The sequence below is a fragment of the Botrytis cinerea genome, chromosome 12 (assembly GCF_000143535.2).
Source record: "Botrytis cinerea B05.10 chromosome 12, complete sequence".
Classification (NCBI taxonomy): Eukaryota; Fungi; Ascomycota; class Leotiomycetes; order Helotiales; family Sclerotiniaceae; genus Botrytis; species Botrytis cinerea.
In genome coordinates this window covers 135,116-155,625 of record NC_037321.1, presented here as the reverse complement: position 1 = coordinate 155,625, position 20,510 = coordinate 135,116, and the positions used below count along the sequence as shown (strand labels likewise).

The 20,510-nt window shown below is 43.0% G+C and overlaps 6 protein-coding genes across 6 annotated transcripts; 4 read left to right on the top strand and 2 right to left on the bottom strand.

Moving 5' to 3' along the window:
• Nucleotides 1–6,573: 6,573 nt before the first annotated feature.
• On the bottom strand, nucleotides 6,574–9,334 carry Bcgcn2. Its single transcript, XM_001557918.2, has 2 exons — nucleotides 8,346–9,334; nucleotides 6,574–8,216 (listed from the first exon to the last, which is right to left on the bottom strand). Exons 1-2 carry the CDS (start codon nucleotides 9,069–9,071, stop codon nucleotides 6,981–6,983), a joined length of 1,962 nt encoding a protein of 653 aa, XP_001557968.1. The 5' UTR covers nucleotides 9,072–9,334; the 3' UTR covers nucleotides 6,574–6,980.
• Nucleotides 9,335–9,494: 160 nt separating this feature from the next.
• Nucleotides 9,495–11,782, top strand: BCIN_12g00440 (hypothetical protein). Its single transcript, XM_024696178.1, has 3 exons — nucleotides 9,495–10,697; nucleotides 10,749–10,794; nucleotides 10,843–11,782. The coding sequence occupies exons 1-3, from the start codon at nucleotides 10,526–10,528 to the stop codon at nucleotides 11,672–11,674; spliced, it is 1,050 nt and encodes a 349-aa protein (XP_024551984.1). The 5' UTR covers nucleotides 9,495–10,525; the 3' UTR covers nucleotides 11,675–11,782.
• Nucleotides 11,783–11,791: 9 nt separating this feature from the next.
• On the bottom strand, nucleotides 11,792–13,629 carry Bcjlp1. Its single transcript, XM_001557921.2, has 4 exons — nucleotides 12,961–13,629; nucleotides 12,173–12,902; nucleotides 12,071–12,120; nucleotides 11,792–12,015 (listed from the first exon to the last, which is right to left on the bottom strand). The coding sequence occupies exons 1-4, from the start codon at nucleotides 13,123–13,125 to the stop codon at nucleotides 11,815–11,817; spliced, it is 1,146 nt and encodes a 381-aa protein (XP_001557971.1). The 5' UTR covers nucleotides 13,126–13,629; the 3' UTR covers nucleotides 11,792–11,814.
• A 287-nt stretch (nucleotides 13,630–13,916) lies between these two features.
• Nucleotides 13,917–16,002, top strand: Bcnmd3. Its single transcript, XM_001557922.2, has 2 exons — nucleotides 13,917–14,189; nucleotides 14,245–16,002. Exons 1-2 carry the CDS (start codon nucleotides 14,110–14,112, stop codon nucleotides 15,728–15,730), a joined length of 1,566 nt encoding a protein of 521 aa, XP_001557972.1. The 5' UTR covers nucleotides 13,917–14,109; the 3' UTR covers nucleotides 15,731–16,002.
• Nucleotides 16,003–17,489: 1,487 nt separating this feature from the next.
• On the top strand, nucleotides 17,490–18,259 carry BCIN_12g00410 (hypothetical protein). Its single transcript, XM_024696177.1, has 3 exons — nucleotides 17,490–17,732; nucleotides 17,794–17,858; nucleotides 17,927–18,259. Exons 1-3 carry the CDS (start codon nucleotides 17,569–17,571, stop codon nucleotides 18,142–18,144), a joined length of 447 nt encoding a protein of 148 aa, XP_024551983.1. The 5' UTR covers nucleotides 17,490–17,568; the 3' UTR covers nucleotides 18,145–18,259.
• A 379-nt stretch (nucleotides 18,260–18,638) lies between these two features.
• BCIN_12g00400 (hypothetical protein) lies at nucleotides 18,639–20,339 on the top strand. Its single transcript, XM_024696176.1, has 4 exons — nucleotides 18,639–19,369; nucleotides 19,436–19,472; nucleotides 19,529–19,626; nucleotides 19,681–20,339. Exons 1-4 carry the CDS (start codon nucleotides 18,763–18,765, stop codon nucleotides 19,887–19,889), a joined length of 951 nt encoding a protein of 316 aa, XP_024551982.1. The 5' UTR covers nucleotides 18,639–18,762; the 3' UTR covers nucleotides 19,890–20,339.
• Nucleotides 20,340–20,510: the final 171 nt, after the last annotated feature.

Here is a 20,510-nt window from a genome sequence, read left to right as displayed (position 1 = left end):
GAAGATGCCCTTGATGATGAATAGGCGTTGGTGTTTTAGTTGACGAATCACGGCAGCAGTGTAAAGTTGCTGCAAACAAAAAGATCGACACTTGGATGTTCGGGAGTGTCATGATGTTGATGACCTGAGCGAGTGCTATGCCTAGGTAGGTGTGCATATTGTGCATGTTAAACAGGGCTAGAAGAGTAGGGTCACTAGGCACTGGACGCCACAAACGACAGGCCTATTCGGAAAGGAAATCCGAATTCTCATTTCAACGAACAATACGTACCTCTTTTCCCTTTTTGTGCCCGGTGTAGCCAGATTGATATTCCGACTCTTTCCTGGTTTAGTTAAAGGGCTGGGATGGATACTGGGGATTGTATATCGACTGTTGTTCAACCATGGATGGCTTTTCAAAACCTTACGAGAAACCCGCAAGCCTCCCGTCGTGACCGTCGGAGCACAGATTAAAATCGTATTCACCGCTGCTGTGAAATCAAAGGGAGGAAGAATTACATTACCCCGTATTTTAGTCTTTCTGATACAGTGCAGTCTGTTCTCCGTTGCACTCACGTATAATTGCTTCTTTTGCTCCCCAAAGGAAGCAGAGAGGAATGCGCACTACAGTGGTCAGAATACTTGCGACCGCCTCTTTCATCCTCGCAACTCATTTCAATACAGCCCGAGCCATTTCGTCTGCTATTCAATCATGTGAACTATTAATAGAAGGGCACCATCACAATTAATAGCATGATCTTTGTAGTGAAATTTATGAAAATACAATATCGATATCGTTTCTGACATAATAATGAGAGAACTGACCAGATCATGCGGGAGATTCTCCCAAAGTAACCCCGAACTAATCCTAGTCAAGTAGTAAATTCAGGAGATGGGTGTGGATGATGCTCCCTTTGGTCGTTTAGATAACTGAATTGTACGATTGGACGAACACCCTTGAGATCAGTCGTGGCTGTGCTTGTTTTGAGATAATTGACTCCTCTCGTGTGGTTGAATAGATGGGATTGGGCAGCTGCTGGCAGATATCAGCATTACAAGGGAAAAAGAGTAATAGAACGCGACTACTCATGGAAGATGGCTATGAAGCAGAAGGGAAATGAAAGGCTGCTTTTACATAAAATAAAGAATCCCAATCTTACCTCCTGTTCAAACTCTGGTCGGGCGTACGGTACACATGAAGCGATCAACAATCTCAGTAGGAATGCTGTCATTTGGGACGTAGAGTTATTAATCTGTCCAGTTCCATACATTCCGGTTCAGGGGAGGTACCATCTTGCTAAAGAATGTTCCCCCCACTCCTATCAAACTTCGAAATGGAGAATCTACTCTGCTCTCTGTTGAGCCTATCTCTAAAGTGGCAACATTTTAGGGCTTCTCAGATAAGAATATCAAGATGCAACCGCTTTCAAGGTACTCAAGTTCTTTTGCTTTTACCTCCTATATCATTCCCTTGCTCGCCATCCTCATGCATTAACTTCAGAAGCCTCCAAAGATTCATCAATAAATTGAGTATCTATCGTATTTTCCAACAAAAAACGACGAATTTACAGGTACCAAGGAATAATAAGCTTTAGTTCATATGACAGCTCGCGAGTTAATCATAATCCTAGAATTAGCAACAAATAATACATACACATTCTCACTCTTCCTTGGGGTGTGGCTTCAATAGTTTGAATTGCTAAGGAGGCCCAAGAAGATTCTTTCAAATAACAATATTTCGAGTGTTTCCTTGCTTCATCCCATAATCACTGGGCTCGAGAATTCGCGACTCCATCGTCGTAGTACACGATATTGTCGAATCCATCCCATTGTTGTACTTCGTCCTACCTCATGCAAGGTCCCATACTCATACCTCATTACCGACTTGCCTCGAAAGCTAGATTGACCTTCCGAGTGTGATGTGAAATAAAGTTACGATCATCTACTGGATTTTCTACTTCTTTTTTTTTTGGTACTACCTACGCTTGTATTCTATTATGCCAGTGAGCAGGCCAGGGCTATACTCGTCGCTTGCGGCACCGAATCACTAGACGAACACCACACCATACACAACAACGTTGATGAGTGGTCCAATGAATCAGATGGAGCCACGATACCAAGCTTAAAAAAGCTCACATAACCTCCAGTCAGACCGAAATATCAATCGCTACTGAGCCACCCAACTTTTGGCTGACAGATCACAATTATTTTAAGCTCCCTTTCCACTCAGTCTTTATTTTCTATGTGATGCGTGCGTAGCTCATTCAACTAAGCGCGCCTTCTCAAGGTACTTCGATTGCTACGCCACTAAGGGAACCTCCGTGTAATTTCGCATATGGCCACCTGCATGACCTACTGCCTTGTACAAGGCTTTTCATTTTTGTCAAAAGTCGGTCGGCACCATCCGGGCTTCAGAATGCTTCTGGTAAATTTGCCAAGAACTGCCATCTATCGATTTTCATTTTCAGCTGATCTCGTTCATTTCCATCAGCTGCTATCTTTTGATCTTCTTCTTGTTGCATGATCTAATTGTTGCACTAATACCTCTTCTCAACATGACTGTATCGGTACTTACCAGCAAAGAACATAAATCTCGCGAGGCTTACTTTCCACCTTTGATTCTATTCGTGTTTTTTCTTCCATGCATGGACAGGTATGTAACAGGGCCTTACATCCTTGCACCACAGCAACATCTTACCAACCACGGTTATGGATCCTTATTTGATCTTCCTGTCCTTGGCTCGCTGCATGAAGCCGAATTTCGGTTCCTGGTCGTCGGGTTGATCACAATTCATGTACGCGCCTGTTGGCAAAGTGTTGGCCTAGACTTCGCATTGTGCTGCATAACATCTAAAACAGCAAGCTGAATCAACGAGCGACCTTGCATTGAGAACGATCAAAAGCTAAACTATTTGCGAAGGGAGAGAAGCAAAAGAAAGGACGCTTACCCAGTCCTGTACGAAGACTCCACGTGGCGAGGACAGAAATGGAAATTTGATGACGATAGAATATGGATGTGTTCCCGCGCTCGCCACGTGGATACAAGGCAATATCGAGATCCTCAACAATTATTCCAGGCCGTTCCGGGCGATATCATAAAGGGAAACGGGTGATATACGAGAGGAAATTTCGAGGCGGTATGGGTACACGGTATGCGATCAGCCTTTTCCATCCTGTCCACTTGGCATATGCATAGGTGATCGGTCCATGAAACACAAGCGTCTCCACGGGACAGTAACAGGGCTTTGGGTTTATAAATGATAGGGCGTCACCAATATCCCTTGGGAACAGGTAGATTTATGTTTTCTTCCCCGTGGGGAACTTCTCGGCTTCCTGCGACAGCAACGGGAGGCGAAGATGAAATAAAGGTACCACAAAGTATCGAGACTCTCAGCGATGACGACGCATCGAGAGCAGCAGAGCTTGGCGCGCTGGCAAATTCTGTATGATCATTTTGGTAGGTGCTACACAACTTTCAAGTCAAATCTTCACTCGACCGCGCACTTCCAAGTACAAGTCTTTTGAACAAGTGTAAGACTCAAGAGAGGAAGTGGCAATGTACGATAGATGGCGCATCAAGAACACAGTACATGCGTACCTATGATGTACCCTATACTTGTGGTGTACTTTACACATCACATGTTTATGTTTGTGAATGATGAGAAGACCTCAATTCACTGCTACAAAATGGATTCGAAAGCTGAGAATTCCAGATATGCAACAAAAGATCTCACTCTTGATTCCACAGGCTTATTATTATTCTTCTAGGCATGGCGAATTGACTTCAGTTCCCGCTATATACTATTGATTCACAGAACGGGAACGAAGTCGGCGAGCATATCTGGGGAGATCTAGTTAAATAGAATCGCCATTGCATCATCTCATCTCGCTTCGAAATTACTCATCGTGCGTACTTTGAACGTCTTGGCCTTGGTGTAGACAAGTGAATGCGAAAGAGACCTACTATAACCTCACAATACTTCGTCGTGATGAAGTTTCATTTCCCGCGAATATGTCGCGGATATTTTCACCGATATCCCTCATGTAAGATTCTGTAAGATTCTCCAGCCGGGTCTTTTCGCGGGTGCTTCAAGAGTTGGGTTGTCAGCCAGTGGAAAGAATAGTTTCGGGATCATAATCTTTATTACTCTCATACTCACTCTTCCACTGTGTTTGAATAGTCGGCGACGATGAATCATCTTGAAAGCTAGGTGAAAGAAATATCACCAGGTTCATAGCAAATTAAACTTCAACTTATCCGGAGATCTAACTATCAATGCAATACCCAAAATGCATGTGATGACAGATTTTATAAGATTCTTGAATTCACCGACCTCCTTTCCTCATCATTACCCTACCAAATTAATTATTGAACAATTCCCACCCACAAAATGCAATACCACCTCAGCTCTCGGTATCACGGTTCCCCAATCCCACCCCCTGATCACGCACCCCCATCAGCAAAAAATTTCCCGAGAAGATGCACGAACCGCACCAAACCGCGGAACATAAGATGTGATAGCGGAGTGCAGGAGTCGGGAATCTTACTTCGTGGAATTCTTCATTTGTTTATTATTTGCCGATCACAGTCGTAGTCACTATCACATTGCATGTGCAGATAATATATGTGTGTGAGTGAAAGAGCATGGTTTAGACGTGGAGTTCGGCGGCAATTTCTCCTTTGGGATAGCACCGCCGTGGGGGCTGTAATTGCGGGGATCTTGATAGGAGGGGGGAGACGACATCTGGTGATTTAATTCTTTATATCTTGGGGGAGGGGAGCGGGATTGTCACTTTTTATTGGCTGTTGATGCTAGCATATATGGTTGAACGGTGTTTGAGGTTGAGTAAATGTAGTTTGTTCTCTAAGACCCCATGAAAGAGGTACCATTACCTACTCTTCTTGAATGCTTTTCCCATCCATTCCAACCTTAAACTCATGACTTCTGGACAAGTATCTGTGCCATACTCCAATAACAGATTGCTATCGTGGTCTTCAATATGTTTTCAAAGAGGCCAAAAACTTGCGCTTTGATCCCACAAAGATAATGATAGCTGGACAGTTCTTAGGCGGAGGAGTTGCTGCCGCAACCGCAATCATGGCTTGTGATGGGGTTGATATGGGACTACATGGAGGGGGAAAGTTGATAGCAAAATGCTTAATTTGCCCCATAATCGATGATCGCTTGGTTATAGAATCGCACCAAATTTCCGAGGACAAACGTTAGATCTGGACCTCTACAGTCACGAAGAGAATTGTATGGGATTATACTCTGCAGAAAACTGACAGCATTTTAGAGGATGAATTCGACTGCGAACTTATAGTAGGCGTTGATCCCGCTGACCAAAATATCCTTCCAGAAGCTCTTCGGAAAGAAAAACTTTGGAGAACACATCACCAGTCACAGCATCTGAGATATGTAACACCAGCCTTCGGGCCAGATTTGTACGATTTACCACCGACATGGATCGATGTAGGCAGGGAGGAAGCGTTTAGAGGCCAAGCCATGAAATATGCGACGAGATTGATGGATGCAGGGAACGAGACGGAGTTGCATATTCTGAAGGGGGACTGTTGTGATTTTGATAGTTTACAAAGCCCCAGACAAAACTCCCTCAAGCCTATAAGCCAGATATACCGTCAAGAGGTCCATCAGCCATGAAGGGGTCACCGTGAATAAAATATACTGTCGGTCTGAGGTTCAAAGATTTGGCAGTTTTGAGTTGTATGATGATGACTTTCATATCCCCATGAATGTTTGAAATTTCTGGAAACTTTGAAACGCCCACTTTTGTGGCAGATATCTCTGGGTGGTCGGCAAGAACAGAATCTGCGGAATTTTCCACTCGGGATTTCCAGTAACGAACAATAGCATATGATTCTCTTATGAATCGAAACTAGTATTTCATCATGGACTTATCGTTCTGAGCTTTTTCGTGTTCAATGTTATCTGGTAGTTTATGAAACGGCTCTGAAGGAAGGTCTTTTGAGAGGGGTTTCTCTGACATGATTATAATTACTTCCGTTGTCGCAATATTCGATTTCGAAAACGGAGTATACTACTATAATAACGAATTTCGAAGGTACTTCAAGTCTGTATTAAACTTTGAGGAGACAGATAACACCGAAGAATGATTACAGAATTTCCGAACTGTGTTGAGCTCTGAGGTTGACATGAAGTTCAGAGACCACTAGAAATTAAACTTGAGGCTACCTGCCTGTCATTGAATTATGTTCTTGCCCTGGGATTATAGTAGAATGAACTAGTTTGAGCATAGAGGGATAAGTGCGACATACCTAAGGTTAGTTATTTGAAAATCTTCAGGTTGAAAGGGCTATTAGATTTAGAGACATGCTAAGAACTCGGCATCTTATGGCAGTAAATGATTTGTGAAAATAAACAAGTACTTGTCATTACAATTCTTTCTAGAATATGTGTACATTCTTAATTAATCAATCAGAGGAAGGAACGAAAGTGAGCTAGTGACCATACATCAATTATTCTTCTTCCTCTATTCTTCATATATAAAATTATCTGAAATAGACAAGATGAGAGTAACTCGTTTTTTTTTAAAAAAAAAAAAACAATGAAATGAAATTGATTTGCCAACTTCAGGTTTCTTGATTCACTTGAATTGAACCTGCTGTAGCTTTATACACGTTGAGGGACGTATTTAGTTTATTACTGTTGTGAGGAGTTGTCCGTTGTGTAGAATGAGGTATGATGAGGAATGAAACTCAATAATCGAAGTAGAACATATGCGCAAGTAAACTTCACTCCTCTGAATTCATTAACAACCTAAACCGGGTATAGTACTACTCTCAAAATGACTCCCCCTATTTTCGCCACCTTCCGTGTAGGTAGCGTGTCCAATTTTGACGCGAGCTTTCATTATTTGAAAAGCTCTTAATATTTGGATTGAATCCAGAATCTCAAACAACATCAACTTTCCAGATGGGATTGACAGTTGAAGGTTCCATTTGCTGGGTTATTTCCGGGCTATAAAAAACCCTCAATCCATCTCCTAACCATTTCGCAATCCCATCTATCTGATCTCTTCTCAGCTAGCATCCCCTTAATCCCTTCTGCCATCTCATGATTCTCAAATCCTGCCGGATATTTACCCGATTTAATATTATTCAAGACGATGTGACGCTCGGTGCGAGTAGTAAAAGGGGTAATTAACTCAAATGCTATAATTCCCAAGGCATAAACATCTAGTTTAGGACAGACAATAGCAGACTTTCCCGGAGGCATGTAAAGCTTTGTTCCCGCCTGCTTTGAGCCGAGACGAGAAAGCTGTGATGAGGGATTAAGTTCTATAGCTCTAGTAGATGGTCCAGCAGCAGGAGTAGCGGTAGTTTCAGCAAGTTTGACTGCTAGTCCAAGATCGCCAATGCACGGCGTAATGTAAGCTTTGTTTTGATCAGCAGATCCAGTGCACATGGAACAGGCGCTTCTGCTAACGTCTATTAGGTCGTGCGAGGGAACGAATGCTTCCAAGTCCTTCTTGGCGGATAGGAATATATTGGCGGGCTTCAGGTCCCTATGGATCAGGCGTTTTGCGTGGAGATATTGGACTCCATTGAGAATGGCACCCAGGATTCGAATTGTGGGAAGTGTATGAAAGCAGTGACGGATGGGAAACTCGTGACCTGGTTGTGGTGTATCTGTTGAGATGTAATCCTCTAATGTGAGAGGGTATACAGTAAATCGGATGTATAGAATGCGAGCTCTATTGTCTTGTGGTGTGATGTTATTGCCATTGTTATTATTTTCATATTCTTCCTCTTCCTCTTCGCTTTCCTCTTCGCTTTCCTCTGACGGCTTCCCGCTGAACCTTGTCGCGGATGTATTTGAAAAATCAAAAACGACGCCACCATCGCCGCTATTTGTTAGGACCTGGTCGCTGCTAGTTTTACCCCGTCTTTTGTTTTCTTTCTCAAGTTCTTTCTCCATGTCCAAACGCAAGTCATTCATACCGAAAGTGGGGTCTTGTTGCATCCCAAGTTCATCTTCTGATTGTTCCACCTCACTCATAGACATTGAGAGATAGCTTGACTCATCCTCAGCATCCATTAAACGCCGAGTTGATGGAACAATTACATTTCCCATCTCAATCCAACAGCCATAGTAGTTGACAATATTGGGGTGTTTGTGTTCAGCTAATGCTTTTACCTCGGACAATAGTGCCGCTGTGTCAACCTTGCGTAGCTGGTCTGGTGTAATGATGACCTGCAGGAAGTCAGCAAGAGAAGAGTTTTGGAAACTTGAATCGATCGGGATAGTCAATAAAATTGAGATTCTCAACAATCAAGCAATGACTAATGTTATGTTCAAGGGACATGAATTGTTCTTACTCACCTTCTTGATAGCACATTCTAGGTCGTCAACTCTGTGTTTCACTTTATAGACTGCGCCAAATCCTCCTTTGCCTAGCAGGCTAATCTGCTCCCATTCTCTGTTGTAAATTGACCTATATTGAAAAGGATTTGCAGTCAAAGCAGCTGAGGAGAAAGGGTTCCTGGGGATCATTGCAAGATTGAGATTTTGCGGCTGGTCGAAATAAGACATTCCAATGGATGAATTAGATGTTAATGGAAGAATGGAGTTTTGGCTGAATGTCGAAGTCTGTACACGCTGCAATGCACTTTGAGAGAGAATGGAATCGAATGTTGAGAGGTAGCCCTCGCGTAGAGTTGCAAATTGTCGACCTGCAAGCTCGTCTGCTCTGGGAAGTACGCCTGACCTGCGAAGCTCACCCGCCATATCGTTAAAAAGCCCTTGAGCCAAACGTTGGATGTCTGGGTGATTCTCTGGCAATTGATCATCTGGACCACGACCAGAGTTTAAAGTGGTCAAAGCTTGTGCTTTACATCTTGCCTCGATCAATGAGAGGTAAAAAAGAGTGGATTGCTGGCTGTTTGATTGCCCAATTGGCAATTGTACATCGCCAAATCTCGTCAGAGCTGTAGAGGGCGACTGGGGAGGAAGGTGTATATCCTCGGTGGATGAATCATATTGAGACTTTTCATCCGTTGTCTCCTCGTCACTAGAGAAGGTTCTGTTGTTGCCAGTAGTAGAAGACATGCTGTTCCTCTCCTATTTTGTCCTCGGACGACTTTCAATATCGAACCGAGGTCTGAACATTGAATTGCTGATATAACAAACGAAGAAATGGGAGACGAAGTGCAGTATAGATCTGGTGCGAGAGAGAGTCAAGTACGTGTTATGCCTTTCTTATACGTGTCAAATTGGCTTTTGGTTATGATTACTCCTTTATTGTAACCCTGTCAAGTGAAGGGCTCGAAGAATAGAGTGTAGGCTGTAGGATATGAAAATGCTCTGAGCTCTAGAACAGTCATCGAAGCTTCTGTCCAATTCTGGAGAGTTGCGCCCTGTAAAAGTGGGTCTCTGGCTCAGATAAGGCACGTGATAAGGTCATCCAGAAAAATCAGATGAATCGTGGCGGTGAAACGCGTCAATATCAGAACCACGATTTCCTCGTCACAAGGAAGAGGTGGGATGTCTCGGATGTTCCATATTGGAAGAAGCAGCAACACAGAGACTTTAGCTGTCGTGAAATAAAAGTTAAGTTGTGGAAGTACTGCGAGAACTATCACGCTCGTTAACTTCAACTAGTCTTCGCCAGATCAGATATCACTGGCTTTCCTCTTTGCGACAGTGTTGTTCGCGCGTTGTGACAGACAGAACGCATATGACTGCATCAAGTGGTTTGTCTTTCATTTGAGGACTGCGGTCGAAGAACTACAGACAGTGATCCAGTTATTAGCTTGACAAGGACCTATCAAGAAAGCATTTGTGGTGAATGCATTCCTTGACGATAGGGCCCATTGCATTATCGTCTCATTTTACAACACTCTTTAGACGATCCCGCCACGCCCACTCAAGTGTTTGCTGAAACTCTGGTTTGGACGCCCAAAGTCTTTTTGCCAGGAGAAAGTCTTCTGCGTCCAGAAGGCGCCGCGCTGATGGTTGATGGTGAGAGCACACGGATGACTTCATGATAGCTCTTCCGCTGAATACTTTGATATTGCTTGATGATATCGAGAAGCAATCATACCCACCATCGAGAATAGATAGGCCATTTCGTTGTATTGTTCTCCATAGTCACACTGCTGCACTCAGCTTATGCGAATCGCTTTCATTGCGAAAACTCCTCGAACAGCTTGGCGTGCGTGGTCATTTCTTCCACTGAAGGTCCAAAGTTGAAAGCGATTAAAACACCTAGAAGGAATCAATCATTCACTTGTTACTTATCAGATTCTACTGATGCAGAGATACCCCACTTCGCCGTATTGTTGGAGGCCTCATTACATTTCTGAACAAAGGACCAATTTATACAGCAGACCATTGTTGGCAATGAAATTGGACGTCTACCCAGTATTATCCAGGTTTACTTTTAACTTGCACAAAATTCTGGTGTTTCACATATCTTATTTATTCACCGTAATCACAAACGGGCAACACCTCTAATTTTCAAGGCTGGACCCCACGTCAAATATCAGGATTATCATCAAATCATGAGGACACTTCCATGGAAAAAAAAGAATGGCTCGACTACACTGACCCCTCCAAAGAAAACCATTGCTTCGGTCGGCAGATCTACAAAGCGTCCTCGTGGTGAAGCTTCTCCTTCTGACAGCGATTATGATTCCGGCCATCCTCCCAAGCAGATCAAAGCCATAAGCCATAGTTCGTATCCTCATAAGCAGTGCTCTAATTCTCTTGCTGATTTTAATCAAGGTCGTGAACCTTCTACATCGCCCCCACCAGAACCTCCCACTGAAAGGTTTGTTCAATTCGATAACCTATGCGTTTGTAGCTAAGCAGCTAGTAGTTTCATGGAGGAAGGTCGAGAGCATGATGATAAATATCGTATTGTCGAAGACGAATTTTTGACAGTTGCAAAGTCCTTCACTGTGCATCTACACACAGCCGAATATAAAAGACTTGGTAAAATAGCCAAAACACGAAACGCTGATGCTATTAATTCGATTTCAAGGCCTGTGGTCGGCAGAATGCCGGATGCAACAAGGCGTAAAGCAGAAGAGATTGCAAGGTCGAAAAATCAGCGAAACGTTCTAGAGAAGTTGATTGGCAAAAAGGAAGATGGCCTTTCTGATGATAGTGATGAAGAAACTCTACCCTTTGTTGGAACATCACTTTATGGTCTAATGACAAGTCCGAAGAAAAGAGGTATATCACTCATGAACATTTCTTCTCCAACCAAAACTACAAGAGCGGCTGCTGGATTTCGCAATCCCACTAAGTTCGAAACTTCACAGCGCGCGTCTTCTCCGACTATCAAACGTAAGACTCAAGCTGTGGATCTGGACCCAGATACTACAGCTTCCGAAGACAACGATGATCTTGATGCACCTATTTCGGCTCCAAAGTTCTCATCCTCTAAACCGGTTAATACACAGCCAGAAGCCAGGTTACCGACGGTATCAACAGCAGTAACTGCTAGTAAGCTGCAAAAGTCGAGGACTCCTGTGACTCTTCATTCCAATGTTCATAAATCTACCAAAGCTCCGACTGCTGATCCGTCCTCCCATTTATCTACCACTCAAGATAGGATAGCAAGACGAATCGCACAGACGAAACTTAGACGGAAACAGGCGGAGGAAGAGAAAAAGAAGCTCGACATCATTCCAACATTCTTGTGATTGATCAAGAACTATATGTTAAAATTATCATCACGATTTAATGCCACATATGATTCACAGGCCTTGTTGAAAGCTTCATTCATGAACTTTGAACTAAATAATTTATTATGATCATCATAGCTACAAGAAATTTGTGCGCGTTATGATGCCTTGAAAGGCGTCTCGTATGGTGCTTCAGCTTGTGGTGTGATACGCGCAAGATGTCTGCGTGCTCCACCCGACCAATCAACAAGAGCGGTATGGGTCGCTACTCTGTTGTCCCAAACAACTACAGTTTTTGGTGCCCACTTGACTCTTACGTGAAAGTCGGCTCCTAGTGCAATATGGTCATACAGGAAATTCTACGAAACGGTTAGATAACTGTTAATATGTTGCAAACATTGGGGATGTCATTACCAATAGTACATCACTTTCTTCCTGTTTTAATCCTACGATCTTTCGGGTGACTTGAAAAAGGGTTAGCAACGAACACACTCAGTAAAGATAGCATATACTTACATTGTCTGTTAACATATAATGCCTTTTCTCCAGTCACGGGATGCGTTCGGACAATAGGATGAACGTTCACGACAGGCTCCCTGCGAGCAATGCCATTCCTATAGCGAGAGGCGTTCACTTGCTCGATACCTGAATGTGTCGCAGAAAGTCCATGCAGACGTTCTTTAAATGCATCACTAAGACGATTATATGCTTCGACACCATTGGCAAAGAGAGTATCCCCTCCGGTTTCTGGGACGTCAAGAACATATAGGAAGGTTGTTCCCGGTGGCTGCTTCTCATATGTGACGTCAGAGTGCCATGCTACACTATTTGTTCGAGCCTCGAAGAAGCTTTCAGCTGTTTTATCACCAGCTGCTCTGTGTACCAGGTGAATCTCAGGATGATTCAGTGGGGCTCCTGACGTGGGATGGATGTGAGGTCGCCCAAAATAACTGCCATACTCAACAGCGTCTGCGATTGACAGATCTGCAAAGTCTTGATCTCTGAAAGCTACGACCTTTCTCTCTGCAACAAATCGAGCCAATTGGTCTTTGCCAGCATTGCTTAACTTGCTTAATTGTACACCTTTGATTTCTGTGCCCATCGCAGGTGTCAATTCAACTGCCTCGACGCCCAATGCAAGTAGTTCTGGATAGGTTGTATCGGCATCCAATCCATGGTCTCTGTGCTCAAAAGATTCAAGAGGTGGGTATGTAACATCGTCCCAGGTTGGGAGGTAATGTGGATACTGAGTCTGAGCATTAAAATAATTTCTTTACTCGCAATACACTACGGAGAATACATACAGACGCAGCAGCAAATTTGCCAAGACCTTTCTCTTCGGCTTCTTTATCGAACGAGGTGGGAGCAAGCTCTTTATAGCTTCCAAGCTCATCGCGACTGAATCTATCACTCACAGACTTCTTCACTTGAGTTGGAAGAGCAACTGTTTCTGTTGCTGAAGGCGCCATTGTGTTTAATGCGGTTGTTATTGTAGTGTTTCGATTGTTGGATGTAGAAGCTTAACTCGTCCTTTCTTAATCAAACGGAAAGTTGAAGGACTTAAATACATCCGGGCATAACATATGTTCGCAACTTTAACATACCCCATTCGCCAAACCTACCACATTCAACCCGTCAATGCTTGATAACGACATCACACAAGGTTTTTATTGGAGCTTGCTCCTTGATCACCAATCCGCAAGATCTAATCACAGATAACAACCAGATCGTAACACGCTTGGAACACCCAATACGCAAGCAAAGACAGATGACACGCAATTCGTGGTAGTTGATCGTTGAGATATTAGGGTGGTTATTGGTCGATGGATGATGGTGCAATTGTGCTCAGCGATCACGAATGTCGTATGGGAAATGTGATAGCAGAGTGGATATATCGGGAATAGAGAAGTAGATAGTTGCATTTATTATCCGTCACTTATAAAAACAATCCCTACCTGAACCAACACCATTCCAAATATCCAGGATCCCCATCCCCAGACTCTCTACTGACTACCCTACCTCGAGCCTACCCACAGGAGAGTTGATGTTGCACGTGATTCACAGCCGATGTAAATCACGTGTGTTCTCAAAACAAGCGCTCAGCCCATCTCAACGTGCATTGGACAAATTCCAAACTTGAAAATTTGATTTCAAAGAAGACAGGCTTCTAAATTGCTTTTGTTCACTCATTATGGCTCATAATTCCGGAGTGCTGAGAAATCAATTGCCAATATGGTCGCTGAGACTATCCGTACTAATCGGGAGCCCACTGTCTCGCGCTCACGTGATACAGTCGTCCAATCAAAACGTCGAGGCTTCAGAGGTGGGGCTGAATAAGCACTAGATTACTCTAGCGGCGTCATTCTCTATCGTTTATCTCTGCGGGGCAACTTTTTTCTCTTTTATCAAAATCCCACCATCAAAAGAAAAAATACAAGAAAAAGCCCGCCATCATGTCTGCTATGGATGTTGACGACGCGCCGGTATCTATTGCCTCCAGATTTCAGGCACAAGAACCAAAAACTGGTGCTACGTAAGTTTCTTTCTCGGGAATTCCTCCCAAGTTCCTATCGCTAATAGTTTCGAAGTATTCTCTGCTGCAACTGTGGCGCTCCTATCGATGGAACGACTTCCGCCGGTGCTCTCTGCTATGATTGCGTAAAGCTTACCGTCGATGTATCGCAAGGTATTCAAAGAGAAGCCACTGTACACTTCTGCCGAGATTGCGAAAGATGGTTACTCCCGCCTCAAACCTGGATCCAAGCCTCCCTCGAATCCCGCGAACTCCTTGCCCTTTGCCTAAAGAAACTTAGAGGTCTACACAAAGTTCGAATTATCGATGCGAGTTTTATCTGGACGGAACCTCATTCTCGAAGAATCAAGGTCAAGCTTACTATACAAGATTCGGTATCGGAAGGTGTCGTTTTGCAACAGTCATTCGAGGTTGAATATGTGGTTGCCTATCAGCAATGTCCCGATTGTGCGAAATCTTATACCGCGAATACATGGAGAGCTTGTGTGCAAGTTAGACAAAAGGTTCCTCACAAGAGAACCTTTTTGTACCTGGAACAATTGATCTTGAAGCATGGTGCACACAAGGATACTATTAACATCAAGGAAGTCAAGGATGGTTTAGATTTTTTCTTCGCAGCACGAAATTCGGCGGAAAAATTTGTCGACTTCTTGAACTCGGTTGCCCCTATCACAGCAAAGAAGTCTCAAGAACTTATCTCCATGGACATTCACACATCTACTAAATCCTACAAATTCTCCTTCTCCGTCGAGTTGGTACCAATTTGTAAAGATGATTTGGTCGCGCTTCCAATCAAGTTGGCAAAGGCTGCTGGAAACATTTCTCCTCTTGGTCTTTGCTATCGAATTGGTAATTCTATCAATATCCTTGATCCACAATCCCTTCAAACTGCGGAAATCAGTTGCCCTATATACTGGCGTGCACCATTCAAGCCTTTGGCCGATGTTCAGGAGTTGGTGGAGTTTATCATTATGGACATTGAGCCCCTGGGTCCTACAAAGGGAAGATGGGCTCTTGCTGAAGCTACCGTTGCTCGTGCATCTGACCTCGGATCAAATGACAAAACCTTTTACACAAGAACACATCTCGGAAATGTCGTTCATCCTGGAGACTCTGTTATGGGATACATGATGACTGGTACTAATTTCAACAACCCCCAATACGACGCCCTCGAAGAATCAAATAACTATGCATCGAAAATTCCTGATGTAATGCTTGTCAAGAAATTGTACGCAAGAAAGAAGAAGTCTAAGAACAGGAACTGGCGCCTCAAGCGTATGGGTAAAGAAGAAGGAGAAGTCCTACCCAGGAAGCAAGATCAAGAAAAGATGGATAGAGATTATGAGATGTTCTTACAGGATGTTGAGGAAGATCCTGAGCTCAGACAGACACTTGCTCTGTACAAGGCTCAACAGGCTCAGAAGGAAGCGGATGCTATGAGTGTAGCCGAGACGAGTGACGGTGAAGATGAGACACCAAAGATTGATATGAATGAGTTGCTAGACGAGTTTGATGAACTCAACATGAACGACCAACAATGAGTTTAATGATTCTCTGATAGTATTTCTCTTATATCCTTGGGTGGCGTTGGTTGGGAACGGCGTTTGAATGTTGTTTGCACAACTTAAAATGGTTACGAGGTTGGGAGGCATGCAGGGAAAAGAGCATCCGGCTAAGCTCGAGGTAGTAAAGTGGTTAGATCAAATCCTACATGCTAGTGCACCATCATTCAAGATTTATTTTCTGGATTTCTTAAAATGTACTAAAAATTTACATGAATATCTAGCGAATTGCAAAGTGAATATCCAGCTGACTTCCCCGTTTTTCTAATTGATTGCATCTAGAACCAAGTTCTCTACAAGCCCATGATTTATAATTTTTTCCCCCTTTTGATCTTCGTAAAGGAGCATGGGCCCATTCTCCTCTCCATCAATGCGTAGACGTGGACAGTCAGTTATATCTGCCCAATCCACAAATTCAGAGCTCCACAGAAACTATGAGATTTCCCATAGTGCAAATCATGCGTATTTGTAGAAGATGGTTGCACAAACCCATACCCGCTATGTACAGCAGTCCCCATCAAATAAATAGCAAGCAGCAAAAATGTTACACAAACAAAGATTTGCATAGGTTGCACAAAAGCAGAATATAATGCGGGAGGTGCTACGATGGGAAGTGTATCGGCAAATACGCACACGTGCTCAGTTGTGGTATAAATGACTGCAATCCTGATTCCTGGCTCGAGTTTCTAGTCTACTTGAAGTAGTAGCAGAAGGATTCCCGTAGTTGCGCAAAGGATTAGTGGAAAATAGATGGATGGGGTCAAGGATGTAAGATTTGCTTGACATATCTGGTAGGAGCGATGCAGTATACCTAAGTATTCTGCACAAGAGGACAAATTGGGGCATTGAAGAGTATTCTCAGACCATTTAGACCCTCGAAATGGCAGATGGAAGCACTCCAAGGGTGTGAACAATGCACTTCCAATCATATTCAAGTCTTTTTCATGGCGACGGGTAGACGCATGGAGGTGCATGTATGCTTTTTCCACAGGGTCAGCGGTTTGTTTGTACCGGTTGAGTGGTAATGAAACTTACGGCGGACTGTTAGACAAACAGGTTTTGCAAATGATTGATTATTCACCTGTTCTTCAGTCACTTGGAACATACTTTCGGGATCTTATTTGTAATGCTATCCATTCTTGATGATTTCTCAAAGTATGTAGAATATAATGATGAGCCTTGTGAATGGAAAAAAGGTGAAATTGCCACTGTTTCAAGCCATTGTTCCTTGCGGGTAACCCAAAAGAAACTCATGTCTAGAATAAGAAATCGAAAATCGAAGCCCAGGGGAACATATCAAACGGGCATCATCAGTATTATTGGATAGAAGCTATCTACTCGTTAACCGCGGACCGATTTCTTACTCGAGGAAGTCCTAGATGCGCGAAGCTGCACCTAAGCGTTTCTCGGCACAAACAAGCGAATAACGGATCCAACCTACAAACAAGGGAATATGTGATTGAAAAGATTGTCGACATTAATCAAGTTCAACTACTTGGGATATTCGCTTGAAGAAGAAGTTATTCCTAGTAGTATCTGCCTAGTGTAATGAAAGGAATGAAGGTTTCGAGGACTTCTAAGGAAGAAAAATGTGTTGAATCAAGGAAATGAAAACAGCAATCTTTGGAACCGAGCGGTTGTTTGCATTAACCTCCAAGAATTCCTTTTTCTTGCTGTCTGTAAGCCTGAAAGACTCCATGCCAATCGACATGTCTTGCAATATAAGTCGAAGGTCTCCGACTTTAGATACAATTTCCCCACCTCTTCAAAGCAAAGCTACATAAATCCTCCACTGAATCTTATCAAAGCATTCCAAGATGTATGGAGCACGAACGTCTAGTCGACACTTCAGACCAAACCCTCGATATCCAAGAGATCCACGCGCTCGGCTTCGTAGACCTCAATGGCATGGTAAGGGATACCGTGAATATGGAAATATATTGTTCTTTCAACTACATCGATCCTGTTCTTCTGGTCGCGGGTAAGTGTGATGAGCTCGATTACTAGAGCACGCCAACATGTTGCTGAGCCGCGTTCTATAGATTCAGTCGCTACTTCGAGTCCCATGAGACAGCAAATATGCATGATCTCCTCGATGGCATCGAGAGTGAGTAAATCTACAGATACGATAGACAGACTTTAAAGCAAATAAACACTGATCGCAAATCTACATAGGTGCACTATCTAGAGAGTATCAACTGCCGGAGAATTTACACTTAGAATTTTTTCTTCGCAGAACACAGATCATAGGTGAAGATGCATTGGTCGGAAGCGTGTTTGATGGAGGAGAAACAGTGTATGCTAAGGTCTTTGACAATTATGGCGTCGAACTCGTCGGAATTGGATTGTTTGATAATATATGGCAGGCAAAGGAAAGGAGGGGTGGACAATGAGAGTCAATGTCGAGCTTGGTGAGCTGGGTGGACTGGACTGTAAGAAAATGATGTTGGGGTGGATGGGAGTCAAACCCTTAAGAAATTCAATTTTTATTTTGTAATTTGTAGGCTAAGGAAGTTTTGGGTTCGTTTTCATTTGTCCCAGCTGAGTTTGAATATTATGAAAGTGACCAAAACTCTTGGTTGTCAAGTATATTCGAATCTCATGACATGCTCCTCTTTCCCTTGCCCCTTTTCGCTTCCCGGAATATACCACTCAGTCGATAGATCTCTTGGATTCTGTCAAGGTATTAATCGTGTGATTATGTAGAGAGCACCATAATAGACTAAATTACTTTGACACTTATCAACCAAGTTGATACCAACAGATTCAATTGACACTTGTGTGGATTAAAGAGGTATAAATGTTCCTGCCAGACAATCAAGCACTTGGTCGCAGTTACCTCATGATATTTTATCAATTATCTTGCTATCATCGTGCCAACAGTCATGGGGCACTTTCCATACTAACATCAAAAACATAGATCAAAAATCTATTACCTCCAACTACCAGATCGAAACAACTCCATATCATACCGAAAACATAAATCAAAATACTCTTATAACCAGACCAACATGATCTTTCGCAGAATGGGCGCCGATCCCTCAGTTTCAATCAGCTCTGATTCACCAAATTCAAATAACTCTGACACTACACTTCCCTGGAATCCAGATCTGACTTCACCAAATTCCAATAACTCTGATACTACACTTTCCAGAACCTCGTATCTGACTCCATCAGAACCAGATTCCAACAGGTCTAATATTACACTTCCTAGTATCTCAGAACCTATTCCTCCAGACACCAATTATTCCGATGTTGCACTTCCCGGGTTCTCGACCCTTCTGGCTCCTAATAACTCTGTTACTCCGGATCGAAACTATTATAAAGATTTAGTTCCCGGTAACTTCAGGTCTTCAGGCCCTTACAAAGCTGGCCCTACAATTGAAAATTACTCTGGTGTTTCAGATCCTAGAAATCTTCATCCTTCAATCCCAGATAGACACACACTTAACTCTGAACCGCCACTTCCTCTCAAAAGGATTCTCTCGCAACCATGCCTTCACTGCAGTCGTGATTTTACTCTTGGTATACCGTGCAGTAGAGTCGAGCCTTGTTTTGAATGTGTCAAGTCAAACAAGTTCTGTTCGTTTCCACAAAGCGCTGTTTTTGTTGAACCAGGTTCGATTCTTACTTTACCCCTTGCCAATAGATATACTGCATGCTGACAATTATATTACTTTGAAGATACCTTATATATTCCATTCTATCTACCATATTTCCAGTGAGTTGATTGTGCATATCGTCGGTGGTAAATCTCAACTAACGCGACTACCATAGATCTGAGGAGTGCAGTAAAGATCCATCTAGGAGACAAAATGTCATAGTGTCAGTCCGGGGCACAAAGACGACGGCGGAATTCATTGAAGTGCTGAATTGTAATCATCCCACATCATACACTGTACTTAAGCCCGAACTGACAGATCAAGTAGCTACAATATTGACAGCGATTCCACCAGCCCCGAATCACATATTTTTCCGGTATCATTTCCCAGGCGGGGTGGTAACAGCGAATAATTTTACGTTAGTAAAAGACTTGAACTGGGCAGAGGGCGACTATATGGAAGCGCGTGCTTTCGATACTAATACGGGTATTGAAATGCATGGGTGTATGGTAGGATGGTATCCTAAGAGTGTATGACAACGTGGGAAAAGGGAATGTGTTTTTTTCTCTGCCTTGCACACTCACTGCGATAATCTGAAGACCCAAGTAATTGTCTAGAAAAAGATTGAATAACCAGAACTTTCTTCATTCTCATTTTGCCCTACAGAGTAGGATGTGGTGAGGTGGCTGATCCGATACAGCGGGAAAAAAGCCGAAGACGAAATTCGAGCTCGAGAGAGTGGTTGAATTAGAACTTTAAAGTCAATGTAACGAATATCACAGGAATTAGATTTTTCTAGTTGACTGTGCGATCGGTTTCGACTACTATCGCGCGGTTACTGAACGGCACGTTGTTATCACGTTTCTGTTGTATATCGTTAAGTTAACCGAGTCCTTCACGTTTGCATTGTTATGAATAACAAATGAATAACTTGTATATTATGATGGAAAAATGATGGGGTTGTTTTACAAATCAATTATAAAGCAAAAAGAAAGAGTATATTGAATCGATGTGTCGAAAATATGTGAAACATACAAGGTATTGACAATCTAGAATTACTGACGTCGTTGATTAGATTAACGACACAAACAATATGACGTAGATACACAAGCAAGGAGTCTTTCCTCCGATGTCTTTATCGATCGATGGTTCTTCCC

Coding starts and splice junctions, on each gene's coding strand:
- Bcgcn2 (XM_001557918.2), bottom strand. CDS start 9,071: ATGTCTTCTACTACTGGCAACAACAGAACCTTCTCTAGTGACGAGGAG. Junction 8,217..8,345: donor TAGAATGTGCTATCAAGAAG/GTGAGTAAGAAC, acceptor GACTTCCTGCAG/GTCATCATTACACCAGACCA.
- BCIN_12g00440 (XM_024696178.1), top strand. CDS start 10,526: ATGAGGACACTTCCATGGAAAAAAAAGAATGGCTCGACTACACTGACC. Junction 10,698..10,748: donor GATCAAAGCCATAAGCCATA/GTTCGTATCCTC, acceptor ATTTTAATCAAG/GTCGTGAACCTTCTACATCG. Junction 10,795..10,842: donor CCAGAACCTCCCACTGAAAG/GTTTGTTCAATT, acceptor AGCAGCTAGTAG/TTTCATGGAGGAAGGTCGAG.
- Bcjlp1 (XM_001557921.2), bottom strand. CDS start 13,125: ATGGCGCCTTCAGCAACAGAAACAGTTGCTCTTCCAACTCAAGTGAAG. Junction 12,121..12,172: donor ATTATATGTTAACAGACAAT/GTAAGTATATGC, acceptor CCCTTTTTCAAG/TCACCCGAAAGATCGTAGGA. Junction 12,016..12,070: donor AAGAAAGTGATGTACTATTG/GTAATGACATCC, acceptor ACCGTTTCGTAG/AATTTCCTGTATGACCATAT.
- Bcnmd3 (XM_001557922.2), top strand. CDS start 14,110: ATGTCTGCTATGGATGTTGACGACGCGCCGGTATCTATTGCCTCCAGA. Junction 14,190..14,244: donor GAACCAAAAACTGGTGCTAC/GTAAGTTTCTTT, acceptor ATAGTTTCGAAG/TATTCTCTGCTGCAACTGTG.
- BCIN_12g00410 (XM_024696177.1), top strand. CDS start 17,569: ATGTATGGAGCACGAACGTCTAGTCGACACTTCAGACCAAACCCTCGA. Junction 17,733..17,793: donor TCCTGTTCTTCTGGTCGCGG/GTAAGTGTGATG, acceptor CGCGTTCTATAG/ATTCAGTCGCTACTTCGAGT. Junction 17,859..17,926: donor TCTCCTCGATGGCATCGAGA/GTGAGTAAATCT, acceptor AAATCTACATAG/GTGCACTATCTAGAGAGTAT.
- BCIN_12g00400 (XM_024696176.1), top strand. CDS start 18,763: ATGATCTTTCGCAGAATGGGCGCCGATCCCTCAGTTTCAATCAGCTCT. Junction 19,370..19,435: donor CGCTGTTTTTGTTGAACCAG/GTTCGATTCTTA, acceptor ATTACTTTGAAG/ATACCTTATATATTCCATTC. Junction 19,627..19,680: donor ATTCATTGAAGTGCTGAATT/GTAATCATCCCA, acceptor CAGATCAAGTAG/CTACAATATTGACAGCGATT.